Source organism: Engystomops pustulosus, chromosome 6, assembly GCF_040894005.1.
Source record: "Engystomops pustulosus chromosome 6, aEngPut4.maternal, whole genome shotgun sequence".
Taxonomy (NCBI): Eukaryota; Metazoa; Chordata; class Amphibia; order Anura; family Leptodactylidae; genus Engystomops; species Engystomops pustulosus.
The window spans coordinates 71,276,852-71,299,830 of record NC_092416.1 but is presented as its reverse complement, the minus strand read 5'-3'; the positions used below and the strand labels follow the sequence as shown (position 1 = coordinate 71,299,830).

At 41.7% G+C, this 22,979-nt stretch overlaps 1 protein-coding gene across 4 annotated transcripts in view; it reads left to right on the top strand.

The window, feature by feature from the left end:
• Window positions 1-22,979, top strand: part of PEX14 (peroxisomal biogenesis factor 14) — a 129,762-nt gene that overhangs the window by 63,520 nt on the left and 43,263 nt on the right. For all 4 annotated transcript variants that reach the window (XM_072156457.1, XM_072156459.1, XM_072156458.1 and 1 more), the window contains one exon: window positions 19,063-19,147. In XM_072156457.1, coding sequence (XP_072012558.1) covers window positions 19,063-19,147 — 85 coding nt within the window. The remainder of the gene's footprint in view (window positions 1-19,062; window positions 19,148-22,979) is intronic.

Here is a 22,979-nt window from a genome sequence, read left to right as displayed (position 1 = left end):
TTGTTATGGCAGAAGTACAATAGAAGCATTGATAGGGGGATCTGATGTGACATTCCCCCTGTAGCCCCTGGACTCATTTCAGGCAAAATATGACTCTTCTCAGCTCATTTCTCATTTTTATAGATAAACAGTGAGATTTGACATGAGTTAAATTTATAAAGGATATTTCATATCCTACTTGAGGGGGCTGGTAGTTTTAATGCAGTAAACGCTGGTGACAGGTTCATTTGCAGCTGGGTTCACATATTTATTAGATGTCCAGCTGTCTTATGCCTGAGCTGGATGCAACTGTTCACATTTCTGTGCATTTTGCAAAATGGTCCAGCATATGACCCTATGCTGGGCGATCAGACTCGTGGTCGGATTGGGGTTTGCCGTTGTTATAGGGGTGCATAGCTGTGTCTGTGTTGTGCTTGTGTGAAATTTACCTCGTTCTGGAGGACCGCCGCTGTCACTGGCATAGGCATCCATGAATTTTAATAGACGCCATGAAACTTTTCCTGCGGCATCAGTTCTGCTTCTTTGCATCCACATTACTGTTTGTGCTTTGTCCTTACATACATCTTTGAGGGAGATAATTTTCTGGCGCTAACTAGGTTTAGATTTATTTTATCTCAGGTATGGCGCGCTCCATGTCTGCAGTCTGTGCAGAATCTCCTGTTTATCATCATCATGGTCTGTCTTCCTCTTCTCTTGTCTTGCCTGCAGCACCTTCAATAAACACACAACAGAAAAGCTTTCTCTATGGATCCGATTTCAGGGCTGCCAGTGCCACAGATAATCCTCCTTACAGGTGAGGAGGGCAGGTGCCTGCAGCAAGGCACAGAGCAGCGCCACACTGAGAGTCATTGACTATGCTGGCAACAGCAGCCATGGCGTCACAACTCTCTGCCTTGAAAGCCATGGCGTCACAACCTGCTCCCTTCAAAGCCATGGCATCACAGCCTGCTCCCTTCAAAGCCATGGTGTCACAACTCTCTGCCTTTAAAGCCATGGCGTCACAACCTGCTCCCTTCAAAGCCATGGCGTCACAGCCTGCTCCCTTCAAAGCCATGGCGTCACAGCCTGCTCCCTTCAAAGCCATGGCGTCACAGCCTGCTCCCTTCAAAGCCATGGCGTCACAACCTGCTCCCTTCAAAGCCATGGCGTCACAGCCTGCTCCCTTCAAAGCCATGGCGTCACAGCCTGCTCCCTTCAAAGCCATGGCGTCACAGCCTGCTCCCTTCAAAGCCATGGCGTCACAGCCTGCTCCCTTCAAAGCCATGGCGTCACAGCCTGCTCCCTTCAAAGCCATGGCGTCACAGCCTGCTCCCTTCAAAGCCATGGCGTCACAGCCTGCTCCCTTCAAAGCCATGGCGTCACAGCCTGCTCCCTTCAAAGCCATGGCGTCACAGCCTGCTCCCTTCAAAGCCATGGCGTCACAGCCTGCTCCCTTCAAAGCCATGGCGTCACAGCCTGCTCCCTTCAAAGCCATGGCGTCACAGCCTGCTCCCTTCAAAGCCATGGTGTCACAGCCTGCTCCCTTCAAAGCCATGGCGTCACAGCCTGCTCCCTTCAAAGCCATGGCGTCACAGCCTGCTCCCTTCAAAGCCATGGCGTCACAGCCTGCTCCCTTCAAAGCCATGGCGTCACAGCCTGCTCCCTTCAAAGCCATGGCGTCACAGCCTGCTCCCTTCAAAGCCATGGCGTCACAGCCTGCTCCCTTCAAAGCCATGGCGTCACAACTCTCTGCCTTTAAAGTCATGGCGTCACAACCTGCTCCCTTCAAAGCCATGGCGTCACAGCCTGCTTCCTTCAAAGCTATGGCGTCACAACTCTCTGCCTTTAAAGCCATGGCGTCACAACCTGCTCCCTTCAAAACCATGGCGTCACAACCTGACCCCATTAGAGGAAATCAACCATTTGATTTGATGCATTATGAAGCAAACATACCTTGAGAATGCTGAAGCTACACTGATGCAGAAACATGTATTGTTTAAGCCCTGAATTGAGTGGTTTTGAGGAAAAAAACTATAATAAAATTATGCTAATTTGGCTCTGTTGCTCCTTTTGACTGGCTCGGCGCTTCTCTTCTTACCCTAATTATACACTGCTCCAGAGAATGATGAAATCACTGTGTTGTCCCTAACAGACAGAAGTAATCAATGGCAGCACCATCCCCTAGCTGAAGTTTGAGTCATCCAGCTTAGGTTGATTAGTCCTTAGGCTGATTAGTTCAGGAAGCTCAGTGTAATGTGTTTATGAATGGCAGGCAGTGTGCAACCCAGCTTTCTCAAGGTCCTGAATCTTCTAATTGTTTTTGAGCAAAACCACTTGGATCGGGGATTAAACAAGATATTTTTCTGCATCACTGTCGCTACAGCATTCTCAAGGCATGTTTGGTTCACAATGCATGAAAACAAATGGTTGATTTCCTTTAACCCCTTAGCGCTCTGCGCCGTAGCTGTACTGCGCTGAGTCCCGCGAATAGCGCTCAGCGCAGTACAGCTACTGCGCAGAGACGATGCCGGTTCAGCGCTGTATAGCAGCCGAACCGGCATCGTTAGCCGCGGGATTTCAGCGGTAATCTACCGTTGACATCCCCGGCTATCACCCGCGGTCGGAGTGGGCTCCGATCGCGGGTGTTTAACCCGTTAAATGCCGCGGTCAACGCGACCGCGGCATTTAACATGCCTTCTGGAGGTCTTTACCCCACGATTGGCCCCCCCGCACCGTTTTCGGGGGGGGGGGGATCGCTGTTTTGGCACCTCTGGGGTCCGATCGGGACCCCAGAGAAGCCTGGAGGGTTTACCTTTAAGATGGCGTCTGTGACGTCATCTTAAAGGCAAAGTGTCAGCCTATGCATCTGCATAGGCTGGCACTGATAATACCCTGCAATACATTAGTATTGCAGAGTATTATCAAGAACAAGCAATCAGATGATTGCTTGTTCATATCCCATGGTGGATCATGTAAAAAAATGTACAAAAAAATGTTTTTCAATAAAAAATTACTTTATAAATCACTAAAAATGCCCATAAGCCCCAAAACATATAAAGAGACATATAACGCTCAAAAAAGTCTAAATCATAACACAAACCCCACATCCATAACAATCCATAGAATAAAACTAAATAACTATTGAACCCATATGATGAACGCCGTAAAAAAAAAGTTAAAAACCTGCCAAAAATTATGATTTTTACCTATTATATCCCACTAAAAATGCAATAAAAAGTGATCAACAAAACATATGTACTCCAGAATGATACTGTTGCAAAGAACAACATGTCCCGCAAAAAACAAGCCATCGACCAGCTCTGTAGCCAAAAACGTAACAATGTTATGCCACTTGGAAGACAGCGATGCAAAAATGATAGATTTTTCCCCACATTAGGGTTTTATTTGGCAAATTTAGTAAAACATAAGAAAAAATATTCATGTCTGGTATCCCCGTAATCGTATCGACCCATAGAATAAAGATAACAGGATTATTAGGATATACGGTGAACACGAAAAAAAAAAAGTAAAAAATCCAGTACAGAATTGATGCTTTTCTACTCATGACCTCAAAAAAAGTTCGAAAATTTTCAACAATAGGTGATACCAACCCCAAAATGGTAACACTGGAAAAAGCATCTCATCGCGCAAAAAAAATGCTGTCACATGGCCCAAATAATGGAAAAGCGAAAATTTTATAGCCTTCTAAAGGGGGCAACGAGAAAACTAAAATCCTGGCAGCTCCAAGGTGCTCCTTCCATTCTGCGCCATGCTGTGCCCCCATAACACAAGTAATGTCCACATGTGGGGGGTTGCTGCACTCAGGAGAAATTGTAGAACAAATTTTATGGTGGGTTTTCTCTTTTTATCTTTTGGAAATGTGTAAATTTTAGGGCTAAATGAACGTATAACCGACAAAATTTGACCATTCTAAATTTCACCGCCATTTTGATTCAATTACTATGAAGATCTCAAGGGGTTAACAATCTTTGTAAATGCTGTTTCTAATAGTTTGTGGGGTGCAGATTTGAAAATGGGTTGGTTATATAGGGGTTTTGTTGCTAAATATGTAAAATTTGATTTCAAACAGTATTTATCCCCAAAATAGTCAATTCCGAAAATACGGAAAATCGCTATTCGATTTGTAGGCCGCGTGACGTCAAAATAAATTATCCAAACATTTCAAAAATTATGAAAATGTAAAGTAGACAAATGGGAAATGTTATTCTGCAAGTTATTTAGGTGGTAAATCTATCTGCCTGAAAACGCGGTGATTTTGAATTTCGAAAATGGCAAATTTTTCTAAAAATTCATCATTTTTTTCCTTTTTTTGTAAATAAACGCAAAACTTATCAGCCAAAATTTACCACTAAAATGAAGTACAATATGTGGGGAAAAAACAATCTCAGAATCGCTTTGATAAGTAACAGTGTTCAAAAGTTATTACGACAGGAAGAGACACTGGTCAAATTTCAAAAAAAAGTTGCGAGCCTTAACCTGCAAACAGGCTGCGTCCTTAAGGGGTTAAAGCCATGTTGTCACAACTCGCTGCCTTTTAAGTCATGACGTTTATAAACCAAGAGGTCGCATATTTATTGATATATACTTTTATGAGAATAAGCTTTTATGTTCATTGTATTTTCTGCCTTCAATTATGCTCTTTGTATGCTGAGACGCCATGGAAGTGTTCCTGCCCTTTAAGAGTTGGCACTCCAGTTGACTACCTGTATACTTATACTTTAGAGTTCAATACAAGTTATGAATTCACAGTCATTGCCTGAATTGGGATATTGTTCATTGCCTTTGAGTAATGACAACACAATGAACTAATCCAGCCTCATCCCATCATGTGTATCTTTTGTGGAGGCTTTCCATTTTAGAGGAATATTTTGCGCTGCAGTTTTTAGGGCCATGTTACTTTTGACCTCTAAGAGTCTTTTATCTGGTTTGTTTTTTACCAAAGTCTTAATGAGTTTGGTTTTGTTTTCTGTTAGTCTCTGCCAATAGCCTGAATATTGTTGCCTCTCCTGAGTGCCTGTTTCTAAGGCTCCTGTAAACATTATTCTCCATTTCAGACAAAGTGTTAGGGTTGGGCTTTGTAACCCTGACTGCCACACAATACACATATGGCAATCCAGCATTTAATTAGCAGGTATATAATGCACTATGTAAAGAATGGACACCAATGTCACTTCAGGTCAGATTGTATTAAAGAAGCACTTCATCAAAAAACAACATATATATTTTTATATTCCTACTCTAAGAAGTTCAGTGTGAGACACTGACATTTTCCAGCATTACAGCCTTTTGGCTCCTCTTATCAGAAACTATATTGATTGTTGGATTTCTCTCTCTCTGCTTTTCTATCATTCCCATGAAGCCTCAGCACAGCATCACATGGGCAGCTAGAGAGATCCATCTCTGCCTGCTGCAATTATCACTATAATTCCCAATCAATGAAATATATTTCCTTTATTATACTCGGGGCTTGTCTAATCTTAGGCTACATTTACACACATGTATGGGGGACGTATATACGGCCGACCTATATACGGCCAATATACGTCCCCCATACACTTCTATGTGCTCACGGCCCTGTACGGGAGCGGTACGGTGCAGCACACGCGCGGCACCGTACTGCTCTGTAGCTCGGGAAAAGATAGGACATGTCCTATCTTTTCCCGTGATACGGCTCCGTGCGCTGTATCTTCCTATGGAGAGGGGCGGGGGTGAGCAGCGCTCATCCCCTGCTCTTCTCTGCAGCGCCGATGTATGCCCGCCGTACTACGGTACGGCGGGCATACATCGTGTGAATGTAGCCTTAAGCAGTAACCAGTGCTAGAGGTTTGTGGAGAAGCTGTGTGGTATAGTCAATGCAGTCTCGTAGGAAGTCTGGTGCCTGCTGAGCCTCCCTGAAACAACAGATTGGGAAGGAGGGTTCACCATGAAGTCAAAAGTTTTGACCTACAGCAGTCTCTAGTCTGCTTTATAGCTAGACATCTTTCTTCAGCTAATCTTGTAAGTTGGGGGTTTTCAACCTTTTTTGCTCAGGGACCAGCTGGAAACATACATTTTCTCTATGGATCAGTGGTGGGGTGATGCGGTCTGGTGTCAGTTTCATAGCCACAATAATAATAATAATAATAATAATTCTTTATTTATATAGCGCACACAGATTACGCAGCGCTGCACAAAGCATGTCAAATTGGTCCCTGTCCCCAATGGGGCTCACAATCTAAACAACCTAACAGTATGTTTTGAAGTGTGGGAGGAAACCGGAGTACCCGGAGGAAACCCACGCAAACACGGAGAGAACATACAAACTCTTTGCAGATGTTGACCTGGGTGGGATTCGAACCCAGGACCCCAGTGCTGCAAGGCAGATGTGCTACTCACTCAGCCACCGTGCATGTATGTTTGCAAGCCCCCACCTAGCTTATATTGCGTGCCTAGTTTATATTGTCCCATTTCCTGAAGATGCCCTCCCCCCACTTATACTGTCCCCTTTCCTGCAGCATGCCCCCCTCCCGTGTTCCCTTTCCTTTAGCTGCCCCCCATTCCTTCCAATGTCCCCTTTCCCAGCCGACCTCTGTAAAAAAAAAAAAAATGATTAGCTAAATATTGAATTATTGATATTGCTTACAACGGTGTTCCCCAACCACCAGTCCGCGGCCCAAGGACTATCTTTGTTCGAACAAACTTAAACAATACTCGCCTTCCACGTTCCCCTGCAGCAGTCTTCTCTTCCTTCACTACTCTTCCGCATTAGTGCATGGCTCTACTGTCAGGAGGCATGATGTGATGACATCTTCACGCCCGCCGGCAATAGAGCAGCCCATTAATGTGGAAATGAAGTGAAGGAAGAGAGGACTGCTGCAGAGGAACGGTGAAGGTGAGTATTGTTTTAGTTTGTTCTAACAGAGATCGTCCTTGGGACGCGGACTGGTGGTTGGGGAACACCGTTGTAAGCAATATCAATAATTCAATATTTAGCTAATCATTTAGACTTATATGTCTTTGTTCAGTGAACTCCCCCAGAACCGTATAGAGTTTGCACAAACGACATGTCAGTGTGTCTGTGTGTCCCTCCGCTGGTTACAGAAGACGTGTGACTTTGATATTTTTATGTGAGCTACCTCACTATCTTGCATTTTATATTGCATGTTTCTTTAGCCCTGTGACAAACCTGGAGCGGGCTGATTTAGAGAGTGACATTACAGGTCCGGTAATTGCACGGCTGAGGCCCCCCAGTCTATGATCTTGGAGATGTCTCTCTATCTCCTTGATGCGGAGAATCACAGTCAGCGGAGATTTATCCTTTGCTATGATAAGGCGGCAGCATATTGAGCTTCAGCGCAGTAATAGTGATTCACGGGATTGGCTCCTAAGCACCTTCATTGTGAAACGCTCTGGTGAGTTTTTTTTTCTGAATATGAAGGTTAAAACATTCTGGCGACTCAGAGCCTTGTCCACTAAGCCGTTTTTAGGCTTGAGTCACCTCTTAGACCATAACAAATGGCACGCTAATGATAAATTAACAGAACTCAAATTAAATTATTATTTTTTCCATAAAATGTACACTACAAATCTTGTGGCTAACGCATATCAGAGAGACTTCTACTGAATGATGTTGTTACATCTATGACATCAAAAACACTGGCGTCAGGTTACAGACGCTTAATCGACAAGTAGACCGAAGGATTGGATGATTATTTACAGTTTATCCTCTTGGAAAATATCCGTAAAGGAAGGTGGAAAATGTATTATTTTAATATTTATAATACATTTATTTCAGTATCATTTTTTTTGTAGAGGACAAATGAAAAAATCTGAAACCACATAATTACCTTTAAGTTATTCAATAACAGATCTGACAATTACCATGACAATCGCCCTGTTTATGGCAACAGGCATTAGAACTTCTATAAACCTAGGCTGAACGATTTCTCAGTTCCATCAAGTTCCAGCTTTTCCCAATCAATTATACCTGAATAATTGCTAGATAATTGTATCCCTCGTTGCCACTTGTTATTAGATATGCATCTAGTCCTGTTTTATATGCTGATGAAGGATCTTCCATCATTAAAGTACCCATTATAGTGTTGGACTTGTTTTTTGTGTGATCAGTTATACTTCCTACTGGCATGATTTAATAATGCATATGGTGCACTTAGGGCCTCTCCATACTGTGACTGTACACAATAGTAGTGGGGACTGTATGAGTAGCTAGCTCATGTACCCGAAGTACAAGTACAGCGATGCCACATAGTGTAGTTGTTATGTTTTAACAGTTTAAAAAGTTTGTTTCTGACACATGACTTTTCCATTTTGGCTTTATTTTTGGTTGATGACACAATGACACAGTGGAGTCTGTGTTATTCCCCATTCAAAAGATTGCAATTGTAGCCGTGATTTCACCTCACATCCCGGTTCACCAACCGGGATTTGGCTCCCGGTTACCGTGCGGTGAGCATGTTGTGTCACAATACTTTGAGCGAGCTGGGGGAACCACACCTCAAAATATAGGACATGACCCATATTGTGCCTGATTAGCAGCACAGCCGCTCTGCTTTCAAAGGATAGGGGATAGGTGAGGAGCACTCACTCCCCCTACACCCGGGCTGAATGTGGCCTGAGGCTGTGTTCACATTTTTTAGGACCCGCTAAAACCTGTTTTTTTTTTTTTTTTATGCCCTCATATGTAAAAACCTTAAAACTCCGAGGGCAGAATTTCTGTTCTCATGCCTGGATATTATGTAAGTTCTGATATTCACTTGTAATTTTAATTTTTAAAAGTATGAAACTACCCAGAGCAGGTCCTGTTACTGTCTCGAAAAGTCTTTTCTTCTATCATCGTTGTGTGACCTCTTATGCCAGTGAAGCATGGGCCACACATGGACAGAATTGTGTGTTGGTTACTCTGTGTTTAGCAATTATACCTTAAACACAAGCCTGAGCCTCCTTTAGCCCAAAAACGAATGTTTATTTTATATATTTTTTAATCCCATTGAGACTGCGGTACTTTGTTGATATGCTCATACTCCCTGTGACATCTTAACATGAAATTTGTTTTTAATCTAAATGATGTGACATACAGTAAGGCATTTATGGTATGTTTATAATGCACATAGGTTTATGTAGTATATTTGAGCTGCATGTTCTACCAGTAAGAGCTAGAGGGCAACCTAGAGCTATACTTTTCTGTTTGGTCTTGGCATATAACCCTTTAATGTCCATGAAGTGATCTTACTAACAGGTTACTTTTAGAAGGATCTTAGATCTCTCGGGTCAGAAACGTGTTGAGTTTAATTGTAAACTGTAACTACCATACCGCCCTGATATCAGAACTTGCCGAAGGTTTGCAGACATGAAGTTATCATAATCACAATGTCTAAGTTTAATGATGTACAGTGACATGATGTGTGTCTGGGACAGAGAGGCCTACAGCTTTGTGAAATAAGTGGTAGGTGATCTTCTTGCATAGTAGGCTTTGTTTGCGTTGGTAAGTTAAGTATATTCTGGGAATGGCAAACAAATTGCGTGTTATCTGGTAACTGCTCCAATCCGACAACGTTAAACTGAACAGACATTCTGCTTTCTGTTTAGCTGAGCTTTGTTCAGTCCAGTTAGTCCAGTCGGGATACACGGACCATACTTGGTTGTGTGTATGAACTTATAGGATGTACTCGTTACATCTACACGTTGCATTTTTGATGCTTTTTGTCTGCATTGGAAACACAAGGTGGGAGGGCTTTGCCAAAATGCTCATTTGTTTCCACTAAAACACGTGTGTTCCGGAATGAGAATCAGGATCTTTTTGCATTATTCACATACACAACAAAAGGTGCTCATTCAAGAACGCAAGTGTTTCAAGTGGTAATGCATGAGCGTTCTGGCAAAGCCCCTCCCCCTTGAGTTTTCCAATTCAGTCAAAACGCTTCCAAAAAAGGAAGATGTGAACATGGCCTGACGTGTCCACAATGCGTTTGTGGATGAATTATCCTTGCTGAAGGTCCACAGCGTAATGCAGTTGCAGTATAGTGTATTGGATTTATCCAAATCCCATACAAACTGCAGAAAAAATGTTTTCCACTTTAGATTTTTGATCTGCAGCTTGTCATTTGTTTGCTATGGATCCCTACACCAAATTCAACCTCAAGGCAACATTGTTATATCAAAATGCATCAGAAACCAGTCAATTTTGTGGTGCTTGCGGATTCTTACTAATAACTTGTTAACTAATTTTAATAACAAACCTTACATTGCACCATCCTATTCCGCAGAGCTTTACAGATAATTGGATACATATACAGACAAAATTACAGAGCAATAATCTAGTTTTAGGAAACCATAGAAATGAGAGCTGAACAGGAACTTCAGAAGGTGAAGGACTTCTCTTGTGGCAAACAAAAAAGTTAAAATTGTGCTTGAAAAATGCTGTTTCTTTACAGCGTTGGTCACCTGTATTAATACGATTACGGTCACTAGCTACAAGAAAAGATTGAGCCGAAACACAGTCTCATAGACTGTAAGCTCTTGTGAGCAGGGCCCTCACTATTATTATTATTATAGTTGTGCAGCACTTGCCAGTACTTAGTTTATTCTGGTTGGTCACCCCTATAAAGCTAGAGTACATGTCACTGCATAAAAAAAGCAACTTGAGTTTAATGGCATTTTCCTGGATTGAAAAGAAAAACTTTATTTTGAAAACCAGAAACAATCTTTAAAGTGAACTGACTCATAATGAATAATAAAATTTGTAACCATTTGGTGGATGAGTTGCATTTATTTGGGGTTATTAGATTTTCTGCACTATAGGGCTACGTCTGAATAGTTTGCTATGTGACATCTGCAGAGCATGTATTTGCCAAGTGTCTGGCTGCCTGGCTATGTGTGAGCCCTGATACCTGCGCTGCTGGCACGCCGGTCTTTAGCGAGATCTACAGCTTCATAATTAGCCTGGTGCATTCCTCCCTGAGTGCTGGCATCAGCAGTGTGCGATAGCTGCCTCTGATTAACAGCCGCTCTGCAACCATTTCCTTGTGCCACCGATGACCAAATTTGTCACTTCAGTTTTGACACAGACCTGATTTCTTGCTAAAACTTTGCTCTGCCGGCTCCATCACTTAATGCTTCACATTGTTCATTGCAGTGGGGGCTGCTGAGCGAACGGGCATTAATGTGTCGCCTTCTCCACGTATCTCATCTACAGTACAGACCCTCACGTTATAATAGAATATAGAACTTCCTTTCTGTCTAGTGTCCCCAGTGGGAGGCCTCCAGACCCCCAGTGTCCGGCTAATTGTTTCCTGCATCTATTGAGATAACTTGTGACCTAGCTCTTTGTCTGGGGTTAATGGCTATCCTCTCATAGAAGACATTACTTGTCCCATTGAAATGGTTCCCTTGCTGCAGACAGTTGCTTCTCTTGTAGCATTACTGCCATAGATTTCCCCTTAGTGCAGATGTGTACATTCCACATGTATGTACATATATACGTTGTTAGAAAATAAATTCGTTTTTTTCTGTCTCTGGCTCACTTAGTCAGGTAAGTTGTGCCCTGCATTGGAGTTACCACTCAGCTTTTCCAAAATCCTGTAGGGCACATATTCCACATGTATATCTAAAGGGTTTTATGACTCTGGCTAACAGGAATGTATCACATACCGTATAGCAAATGTTTCTATGAATTTCAATAACAATCTGTACAATAAAACAATCATTAGACCTTGAAAACTTTCAGAAAAAGATGATTTTTCATCAATGCTCTTTACAAAGCATGTTCTAAAAAGTGATCAAAAAAATGTTACTTGCCCAAAAAAAAATAAATGAACAACTCTTCTCGCAAGAAATAACCAGCTTTGTCGACTGAAAAATAAAATAGTTTTGCCTCTAAAAAGAACAAAAAATACAGATTTTCTCTAAATTACCGTATATACTCGAGTATAAGCCGATCCGAGTATAAGCCGAGACCCCTAATTTCAACACAAAAAACTGGGAAAACCTATTGACTCGAGTATAAGCCGAGGGTGGGAAATGCATTGGTTACAGCCTCCCAGTATATAGTCTGCCAGCCCCTGTAGCATACAGCCTGCCCAACTCCTGTAGCATACAGCCTGCCCAGCCCCTGTAGTAGAAAAAAAAATAACACTGTAATCATCTTTCCGACGTCCCCCATAGGTCCTCTTCTGTCTCAGACTGTCTCCGACAGAAGAGGACCTACGGGTCACGTCAGAAAGGTGAGTTTTGTCTTTATTTTTTTTAGCTGACTCGAGTATAAGCCGAGTTAGGGTTTTTGAGCCCAAATTTTGTGCTGAAAAACTAGGCTTATACTCGAGTATATAAGGTACTTTTTATTCAGGATTGGTTTGGTGAATGGCCAAAAGAAAAGTAAAAAAATAGTAAACAAGAATTGATTTCATTTCCTCCACCAAAAATGATTAATAAAATCTTATCAATTAGATATAGATGCCACAAAAGGATGTACCTGAAAAGTGTATCTCATCCAGCAAAATATAAGCCCCCATATACAGTATACCAAAAAAAAAGTATAGTCAGTACAATTTGACAATACCAATCTGCCCTGAATGGTGTTCCTTCCATTCTATGCCCTGTTATGTGCCTGTGCAGCAGTTTACCAACACACATGTGTTATGAGGATACTTGGGAGGAATTGGGTATGAAACTTTGTGGAGTTTTTTTTTGTCATTTAATCCTTTGTGAATGTTTAATTTCTTGCCCATAATTAATGTATTGTCCAAAAGAAATTAAAAATTTTAAAATCGACCTCCATTTTTTTCCCCCTGTGAAACACCTAAAGGTTTAACAAACTTTTTATAAGTGGTTTTTCAAACATTGTGGCATGTAGTTTCTATAATGGGGTAATTTTCGGGGTTTTATGCCTCTGAATGTTACTTGAAAACTGAGCAGGTCTCTTTTAAATATAGGTTTTGACATTTTTCATGAAAATGTGAAAAATAAAAAGCAACATTCTAAGCTTTGTAACATCCTAGAAAAATGAAGGATGCATAAAAAAAACCATGCAAACATAAAGCAGACTTTCAGGAAATATTAGTTATGAAGTTATTTGGGTGGTATGACTGTCTGAAAAGGTGAGAAGTTTGAACTTTGAAAATGGGGAATTTTTTAAAACTTTTGCCTTATTTCATCCATGTTTTTCAACTCTTTTAAAATACAATGTGTCACAAGAAAACAATTTCAAAGTCACCCAATTTCCCTAGAATTGATATAAAATAAACATTTTTTTAAAAAATCACAAACACGTTGGGTATCACAGCGTTCCAAAATTTCCTGGTCTATCAAAATATAAAAACTGTTATTCTCGGCGGTGAACTTCATAACGCCATATAGTGCCCAAATGTCCCAAACGCCACTTTTATATAATTTTTCATTACATAAAAAATGTCATAAAAAGTGATCAAAAGGTCGCACAGTCCTCAAAATGAAAATGTCGGCTCATCTCGCAAAAAATTACGTCTTACACAGCTCTGTACACCAAAGTATGAAAAAGTTATTAAGATAAAAAATTGATAGATTTTTGAAGGTAGGGAGATAAAATTAATGGAAAGGACTGCGACGTGAAGGGGTTAAGGCCATGATTTGTCTGAAGCTGAAACCTGCGGAATTGTGTATACAGCTCTGGGCGCAATTGCTAGGGATTAGTAGATATTTAGTTCTTGTTCCATGTGATTGTTTGGAAGACATAGATGGCCCAAGTACTGCAGATATTGAAGTAAATAGTTTAAAATATTGTGTACTTGCCTGCTTATTCCCATGACTCTCCAGTACCATGGCCAGTATTTGTCTTATTATACTTACCCTGGTAAAGTTTGACGTTCACTGCAGGGAACTCCTGGTCATGGCACCCCCAGGCGGCAGGACTCTGGACTTCCTGTGATGTCCCGTTTCCTGCTGACTTCTGGATGATGTCGACAGTTGTGCAGTCGTTACTAATTGACCCCCCTCCCTGCATATTAGGGTTTGAAGGGGTGTGCAGATGTCTTTGGTACACCACATAAACCACTGATATAGAGGTGGTGGTTGTGTGTTGGGTCTACAACACCTTTGAGTCGTGGCTTCTTTATACTGGAAAATGTCCACCGACTGGGAACTCAGTGGAGGAGATTTTATAAAAGTGTCTCTAAGTAAAACATTGCATAGTTATAATAGTTAATACTGATGCTGAATGCTGATGATAAATCTGGTGTAGGTTAAGACTGTCTGGCCATACATTGCATCTAATAATTAGTCTATTTAAGCCAGGAAAATTTCGGGCAATTTAATTTTTTTAATTAATTTTTTTTTTCAGTGAAGCCACACCCATTTAGTTGTACTAATTGAAAAAGTAAAATTATGACAGCATTCTGCTGAAACCTTTTGGTAAAGTGCCGGTGAGTCTTATTATTTTTTACCTCCATTTGCCCATTTTAAACCTGGACAATCCCTTTAAGGAGCCTCTTTAGCTTTACAGCTAATAAAAAGGACATGGTGAGGATCAGCTCATTTCTATGTGCCATTGTCATAGCATAGCTATGGTGTAGACCTTAGACCATAATTCTTAATAAATGCATAGTAGACTCGAGAAAGGACTAGGCTCCACCCCTTCTCGGGATGACACCACACATCATTAAAGTATATTTCTGGGACACTTCGGATTTGTTCCTGTTCGGACCTTTTTAGAGGACATATGGTGCATTACTGTATCTTCTTTTATCAGTCTCAGATCTTTCTATTCATCATGTTTGTATTGCCCACAATCCAAGCCTCTCCCTCCATCTCCTCGCTGAGGCTTAATCTCCTTGCACATGTAAATTCACTTATCACGCTTTCTTAAGTCGCCTCCCTCCCTCCTCTACCTGACATCTAAATTGCTTTCAGTCACTGCTCCTTCTCCTGTTTTCCCTTAAATGAATTACTAATGACATCTTGCTCAATCATTGCCCTCTCTGCAGGCACTTTGAGAGTAATGTGCCCCATCCAAACCTTTTAAACTATTACCGCGTGGATTTCCCAATTGAATCAGCGCCATCACAGGTGTAATAACTAATCGTTTGACTTACACCTGCTCCGATGTTCCTAATGTCCGTTATCCGTGTTGGATGCTGGTAATTTCCTGTTTATTGCATTGTCCCATGGATCGGTTTTGCCTACATTTACCATGATTAGTGAATTTACGGAAACAAGATATGTAAAGAGGTGGGAGGTGCTCTGGTGGAAGCCATAGTTATCAGGAGAAGGAATATATAGCTGGGGTCATAGATACACTGTCGCAGAGCTGTGGTCCTCCATTTCAGAACAACATAGAATCTGTAGTCAGCCTGGAAGCCATCAGCATGCAGGGCAGAGGCAGCCAACATAGTTCAGTATTCATTTCTGAAGGCTCTTAGATGGCAGCCGCTTAAAGGGAGAGTTTTTATTGTACATTTCTATGCCTGCAAAATCTTAGGTAGTTGTAACGACAGCATCACTTGCAAGGAGAGCTTTCATTTCAGCAGCACCTCTCACAAGTGCCCAGGAGGAGGTCCTTCCCTCTAAAGTGCTTTTACATTCTGAGCCTTGAGTTGCTTCATAGGCCTTCTCCAATTTGGAAAGCGCTACAGAAGAGGTGAAGGGTTGTGGAGTTGCACAATGGAAAGGACATTAGTAGGAGACTACCTCTATTGTACTCGTGGCTGATCCACAAATCAGAAGAGAAGTTCTTTTTCCCGTGAAGTTAGTAATAACATGCACCAAGGAAAGTATAAAGACCTCCCAATGGTTCCTTATTAGAGCCCTAAGCAGGCCTGCATGGCCAACCTCTCAGGTGACTTTGCAGGTAGCTGCCATGTGGGTCCATGAGTAGCTCGTTCTTTGGCCATTTTATGACTTGTATTATACATTTTTAGCAGGTTCCCCACTCTTGTCTTGATCTAATTCTTAGTTGTTGGTAAAGTCCGGCAGAAACGAGCTGCTTCTATGGGGCAGATTTATAAAAAATGGCCAATGGTTAGACAGTGCTGTTTAATGCTAGATGATAAATCTGGTGTAGAACAAGACTGTCTAGTCGTACTCTGCACCTCCTATTAGTTGGCTCACTTTATGCAAAAAAGTTAAGACAAAATTCTGTTTGTTCAGCAGTGTTCCTGGCGCACTGACCTTTTTTGGCGCAAGACCACGCCGCTTTTTGTGGAGCTAGTCGTAGAAAAATTAGGTGCAGACACTTTTTTTTACTGCAAACTATGACAGAATTTTGTCATAGACGGATGAATAAATCTCCCCCTATGTCTTCCATAGATAACACGTCTTGAAAATGTCAGGTTCCACTACTCTCACTTATTCTGAAGCAGAATGGAAGATAATATAGATAAGTGTTAAACAGTCATGATATGTAACAAGTCACTGGGTGAGATATTTACTACCTGCTGCAGCATCACATTTCTGTATGTTTCTTCTGCTTTCTTGGCGCCAATTCACACTTCCGTGTGCTGTTTATCGGACCAACCACACTGCCTAGGACTGGACTCCATGAATCATATCTATGTATTATACAGTGGCTCCTTTATTATATAAATTGCTATTATGATCAGAGCCCCCACCCAGGTGGAGTGGTCAGTCCCCGAAATTCTACATAGGTTTTAGAGTAAATATCTGTTTAGCAAAAGATGGGGGGATTGGAGCAGTCCCCAAAATATGACGAGTGATTAACACACCAACCACAGCCAATTTGGCCCTCACTTGGATCCTCCTTCTTTGTCCCCCCTCCCCTCTCCTTAGACTTCTATATGTCCATGTCATCAGAATGATCACGATTTAGTGAGCTGAAAGTCCAAGAGCAGGAAGACCAAAACTGATTCTACATAGGTTTTAGAGTAAATATCTGTTTAGCTTGGCAGGAACAGCGCTTCCAGACCTCCATACTTACTACTTGGCAGGACAACTTAGGCATGTTAGACACTGGCTTCTTCCCGATCCGCTGCCAAATTCAGAAAACCACTTGGCTCATTTCTTAAAGATAGACTGTCTGTGGCCTGTTTTAGAAACTCTCCCACCTTATTTCGGGCCGACTGCTGCCAATACACAAATTGGCTAGGTCAATTTGGCAGCAGGCTAAGTCTTTGTCAAAATTTACGGCAGTAGTTGCGGAGACCCCATTGTGGAATAATCCGAGCCTGCCTGAAATATTTAAACTCCCAGACCTGCGAATATGGGCTGATTTTGGTATTAGAGAATTGCGAGACCTCTATGACAACTCTATTCTATACTCCTTCGAGCAACTGAAAAGCTCTAATGATATTCCACAGACACAATTTTTCAGATATTTGCAACTCAGGCACGCCTTAGGGGTACAATACCCAAATTCTCCCCTACTCATATCAAGCTATCCTCTTATTGGGCTACTTAGATCACAAGGTCCTAGGGGACTAGTGTCCATATTATATTCCCTTCTTATTAGAGACAAGGTTTCGGCCAATCCCTCTTCAGCATTGGAAAAATGGAAAACCCTTATAACTAGTTTGATGGATGAGACATATGCGGAAGCCCTGGAGTCAGCCATGTTAGTGTCTCCAGCAGCTAACAATAAGCTAATACAAGTCTTCTTTCTTCATCAATGTTATTTGACCCCAGCCAGACTATATAGAATGGGAAGGAAGCAGACTCCTGGATGTCTGCGATGCTCTGCAGTAAATGCTGATTTTTGGCATATGGTATGGACATGTCCGACCATTCAGGCATATTGGCAGGAGGTGATATTACTGCTAACTAATGTACTTAATATACCTGTCCAATCTACGCCAGAGCTCTGCTTATTGGGGGTGGTTGATGAAGAAGCATGGCAACATCACAAGCGGATATTTCTTAGAGAGGTACTGTTTCTGGCTAGGAAGGTCATAGCTTTAAAATGGATGGCGACACAACCACCATCCCTATCAATGTGGAGGAAATTAGTGAATTCGGTCCTCCCTTTTCATGACCTGATATATAAGGGAAGAGGATGTCCAGATAAGTTTAATAAGGTGTGGGGACAATGGTGTGACTCCTCGGTTACACTTTATTCCGTAAATATATTCACGTCACAGTTAAGGGCATTACAGGATGTTTAACAACGCAAATATTAAGAAAAATGGAAGGAATGAAGTAATTAACTTATGGGAACTGGTCTTCTAAACTGATACCCCATTTACAATGGAAAACTATGGAGGTGGTTTAGCAGCAGCACTGCAGAGTTCTGGTTACCTTTTTAATTTGTTTTTGCAGTTTTTCTTTGGTTGTATTTATCTGTGTACGCATGATATGTAAAACATAATATCATATACTGTGGTAAATTCTTTTATTGTGATTGTTGTACACTTTCAATAAAACGAGTTTAAAAAAAAAAAAATATCTGTTTAGCAAAGATGGGGGGAGTGGAGCAGAGATCATATTAGAGGATAATGACAAATGCAAGTTGCTTGTATTTAAGGTTTATACTTATGTTTGGTGCCAAGTTTATTGAAAAGTTAGTGACTATTTTACCATTACAAACTAAAAGATAAACTGCCAAAAATCCCCCATACAAAGGATGGCCACAGCTATGAATGTACAGGCGGTCCCCTACTTAAAGGAAACCTACCACTTAGTATGGCAGGGGTAAGCTGTAAGTACCGAGCACCAGCTCAGGGTGAGCTGGTGCCGGTACTTACTTTCGTTAGTGTTAAAACCGCGGTATCGCGGTTTTAACACTTTTTAAACTTTAGGGCAGAAGGGGCTTCGGCGCTGCGCGCGACCGTGCGCGCGCAACATCTCCGCTATTTCCTATGGAGGCGCGCGCACGATCGTGCGCACGCAGCGCCGAAGTGTCTTCTGCCCTAATTTTCACAGAGACCAAAAAAGTTCTGGCTGGGATTACAATGATAAAATATACAGTTCCGACTTACATACAAACTCAACTTAAGAACAAACCTACAGACCCTATCTTGTATGTAACCCGGGGACTGCCTGTAGTTATGGAACGCTCCTCTGGCTGCTCGGTGACCATAACTTTGTTGTACTGTCAGACTATCTGCTGCTGAGTTCTCATACATGCCTCCTTCTTTGTCCTTGCAGATTGCCACCGCTGTCAAGTTCCTGCAAAACCCTCGTGTTCGCCAGAGTCCTGTATCCACCAGGAAAGAATTTCTTAAGAGAAAAGGTAAAAATTAAATTGTCTTAGAAACCCCTGCAGGCATATTGTTGTAGTCTATAACAATATGCTGTGATCAGTATGTTACGGCTGAATTCCATTAGGTTAGTTTTGCCAAGCAAATTGTGCCTGCCTGGTTATGATGCCCTATGGAATGTATACGCCTTCAGTATCCAAACCAGCCGCTTTGAATAGAAGATTCTCCTATTCCAACAGTTTTGATGAATGAGACCTATGTCCTTATTTCTACAGCACAGGCGGAAATGAATATAAACATCGATAATGATATCATCCATTCAGCAGCGAGCAGTCTGTCTTGTAAGGGCCGGTAACCTCTCGTCCCAGCAGATAATCCAGCACTGCATTGTCTCCTATCCCTCTCCATCATTACATACATCTCTATTAACAGTCCCTCTTTACAGACCCTGAGATTCTCTTGATGAGACCCTCATCAATTAGTGACAACTGTATTTGCACTGAGCCGCAGGATAAATGTCATCTGCTGCGCTCTGTGTGCTACCGACTCAGAGAATGAGCTGGAAAATCACTGTAAGGTCACGGGGCAGCAATGCTCGGGGTCAGGGAAATCTCCCTCCGATTGGTCTAATTAGTGAGCAATTGATCCAGCTTCACCATATGCTTTCATGTAAACGTGTATTGAGCTGCTAAAGTCGTACAGGGATCTATACTAAGTAGAGCTGCAGGCGCGTTACTTGTCTGACAACCTGATTTTGTTCCCTCTTTCATTGACTCTCAATTAAAGCTGAAAGAAGGTGGTAAGATTGACAGGGGAAGTTAACAGAATTAAACACAGGTAATTGTCCCAAAACCTGTTATATGTAGTTGCGAATCTCATGTATACAGTGACTGCACATAGTTGATGCTCTGGTTCTGGACAGTAGAGTGAAACTTTAATAATCTGTTCACAAACTGTTTTCTACTCTACTGTCTTGGAGACTCCTTAGAAATAAGGGATGCACCTTTTAAAATTAGTTGTCTGGTTCTCCATTGTTCCTATTGAAGTAAATGGGAATTTAGCATCAGTTTAACAGTGCACCCTCCATTCAGCTTCTATCTCCGCTGACTGTAAAGGTTCTGGAGTCTGGAGACTCATGCTCCAGCTTAAAGTGGTTAGGCATGGACTTGGAAAACAATCTATTTTGCTTTAAAGGAAATTTACCACTCCAGGAAAGTAAAAAAAAAAAAAACTTCTTATCTTCTCTAATCTTAACACACCGGTATCACCTTACAAAAGAGTTATAATGAGCAGGACGGAGGACATGATGTCCAGCGCTCTGGGCTGCTATTTATTCACGCCTACCTGACGTCACCTTCCTTTACCATTGTGGTGATCCCGACGTGTCAAGATTAGGGAAGAGAGTATTAGTAAGCTGCTTGTAATAGGTCTGGATATTGAGTCCCCACCAATCACATACTGATCACTTGCTCTGATTAACCACTTAAGGATCAGACACTTTTTGCATTTCTATTTTCTATTTGCTGCACTCCAAAGGCCATGTTTTTTTAATGTATTTTTTTTTATTTAATGGAGCTGTATGGCGCTTGTTTTCTGCAGAACAAATTGTTTCCTTGCAGCACCATTTAAAAATTCCTGCAATGTACTGTACAATTGAAGAAAACTAATTTCAAATGCAGTGAAAATTATGAAAATTATAATTGCGCCATTTTCTTACTGGCTTTAAACCTGCTACCCAGAGTGAGAATTTCAGGATATAGTGCTGTTTTTTAAATATAGATGGTGACATGGAACAGGGTCGGCTCCAGGTTTCACTAGGCCCTTGGGCGACAGAACCTCAGTGGGCCCCTTTGCAGTAAACTCACGTGGTGGCATAAAAAATTCTCCTGTTCCCTAAAATATTCTCTAGTTTAGCATACCAAACAGACCCCTCATGGTTAGTTTATATACAGCCCCTTATGGTTATTTTATATAAAACCCCCCTCACCCCCATGGATTCCTTATGTGTAGCTTTTTGTGGGCCCCCCCAGAACCTCTGGGCCCAGAATTTGCCCGGGTACACCCTGTCCTGGTGCTGGCCCTGACAAGGAATTTTCCCCAAAATATATGATCAACATAAAACCTTGGTAAAAAAAAAAAAGTTTTTTTTTGTTTTTTTTTTGGGGGGGGGGGGTGGCTCCTTTCTTTTAAGTACCTGCTCAACCAATCAATGACTACTATGATGAACTTGGAGAAATTGATTTGTGGGTATCCGAATTCTGGGAACCCCACTGATCATGAGAATGAGACATTCACAAGAACACCTTCATTTTTCTCACATGTTAAAATAAAGCAGCAGGTTGAGTATATGTGTCCTGTTGCTCCATTAAATAGTATGAGAGTTTTAGAATTTGCGTGCACCCCTCTCTGCTATCTCCAGTACTCTCACAGACAGTGATTGAAGAGTGCAGGATATTTCCAGCACCTCCATAGAACTGAATGCAGAGGCAGGAGGCAAGCTCCTGGACGTGTGGTCTCATGAACTCTGATAGTTGGGGATCCCAACAGTAGGACCCTCCACCAATCAGATTGTTATTCCCAATCTACAGGATAGGATATAGCAATCAAACTTTGATTTCGGTGGAATATAGATCTTGGCTGCCAGTCAGTGACACATGTGATTAAGGTGGCATGTCCGACATGATTAGTTATGTGCATGAACATATATGACCTACTGGGTGCTGAGCTGTAGAGTTGGCGTGAAGACTCTCCACTAGTCCAAGATACAGGACAGTAATGGAAGGTGCTATCATTGCCGCCCAAAGTTTTGATACATGACCCCTATTGTGAGGTGATTTCTTATAGCCAAGAAGACGCAGATTATTTTTTTTTTTCCCAGTTCTACTAATGATCAAGATATAAGTTTATTTTTGGGAGCTAAAAGCCGCAAAAAGCCATTGTTTTCCTAATGTCTATTGTGGGATGTCGCCATGGTAACTTTATAGACTGCACTTGTCTCAAGAGAGTCATCCATTTTGTATCTCCCCTCCCTTCATACTTAATATTTCAGCTGCTCATAAAAAGCGCCAGAAAGGGCAAGAGGAAATTATTTAAATTAAATCACAAAAAAATGGTGATTAGTGCCGGTTACAAAATTAACCCCTACAAGCCCTAGCAGACGTTTCACTCGTTTTCAGAGAAATGTCTAGTGCTTGATGTAGTTTCTCATTGTTTTAAAGAATATCATCATCTATACACAGCCATGGGATCTCCTCTTAGCTAGATGTGAAATTGGACTCCTAAAGTCTTAGGGAGTCCCCTCTACATGTCATGTAATGCTTATTAACTAGTCATAGGACACATTCGGAAACATTCCTATTATAGGATTGTCTGAAACACCAAATTTGAGGGAATATAATTTCAATGTTTATGCTTCTCAATCCGTAAAATATATTTGGTGTGAGCTAGTTTTTACTGTTGTCAGCCAGAGAGGCTGACTGTAAGGTACTTCATTGTTAAAGGTAAAAATGTTCCCCAGACTCCCCATGTTACCCTGATCACTTGTTCTGTATGTAAAGTGCTTTGATGATACACAATTTCACGGCAGGGATTGTTGTTCTTGTGGGATAGCCTGGGGTAGGTGGTGAGGGGGTGGTGCCACGTCATCAGATCTGTTGAAAATATTTACTTTTCTGGTGTCATCTGAGGTAAACTAAATAAAGAAATATGCAAGTCGGAAGTAGATTATTAGGTGTGGGACTCCGAGCAACTCCAAGTTTGTTACTATGCATACTCCACTGCAGAACCTTTTACCTCTATGGTTGTGGTGACAATACATGTGGAGTCCACGATTGACCACCCTAGCTAGGCTGGGCATCATCTGAA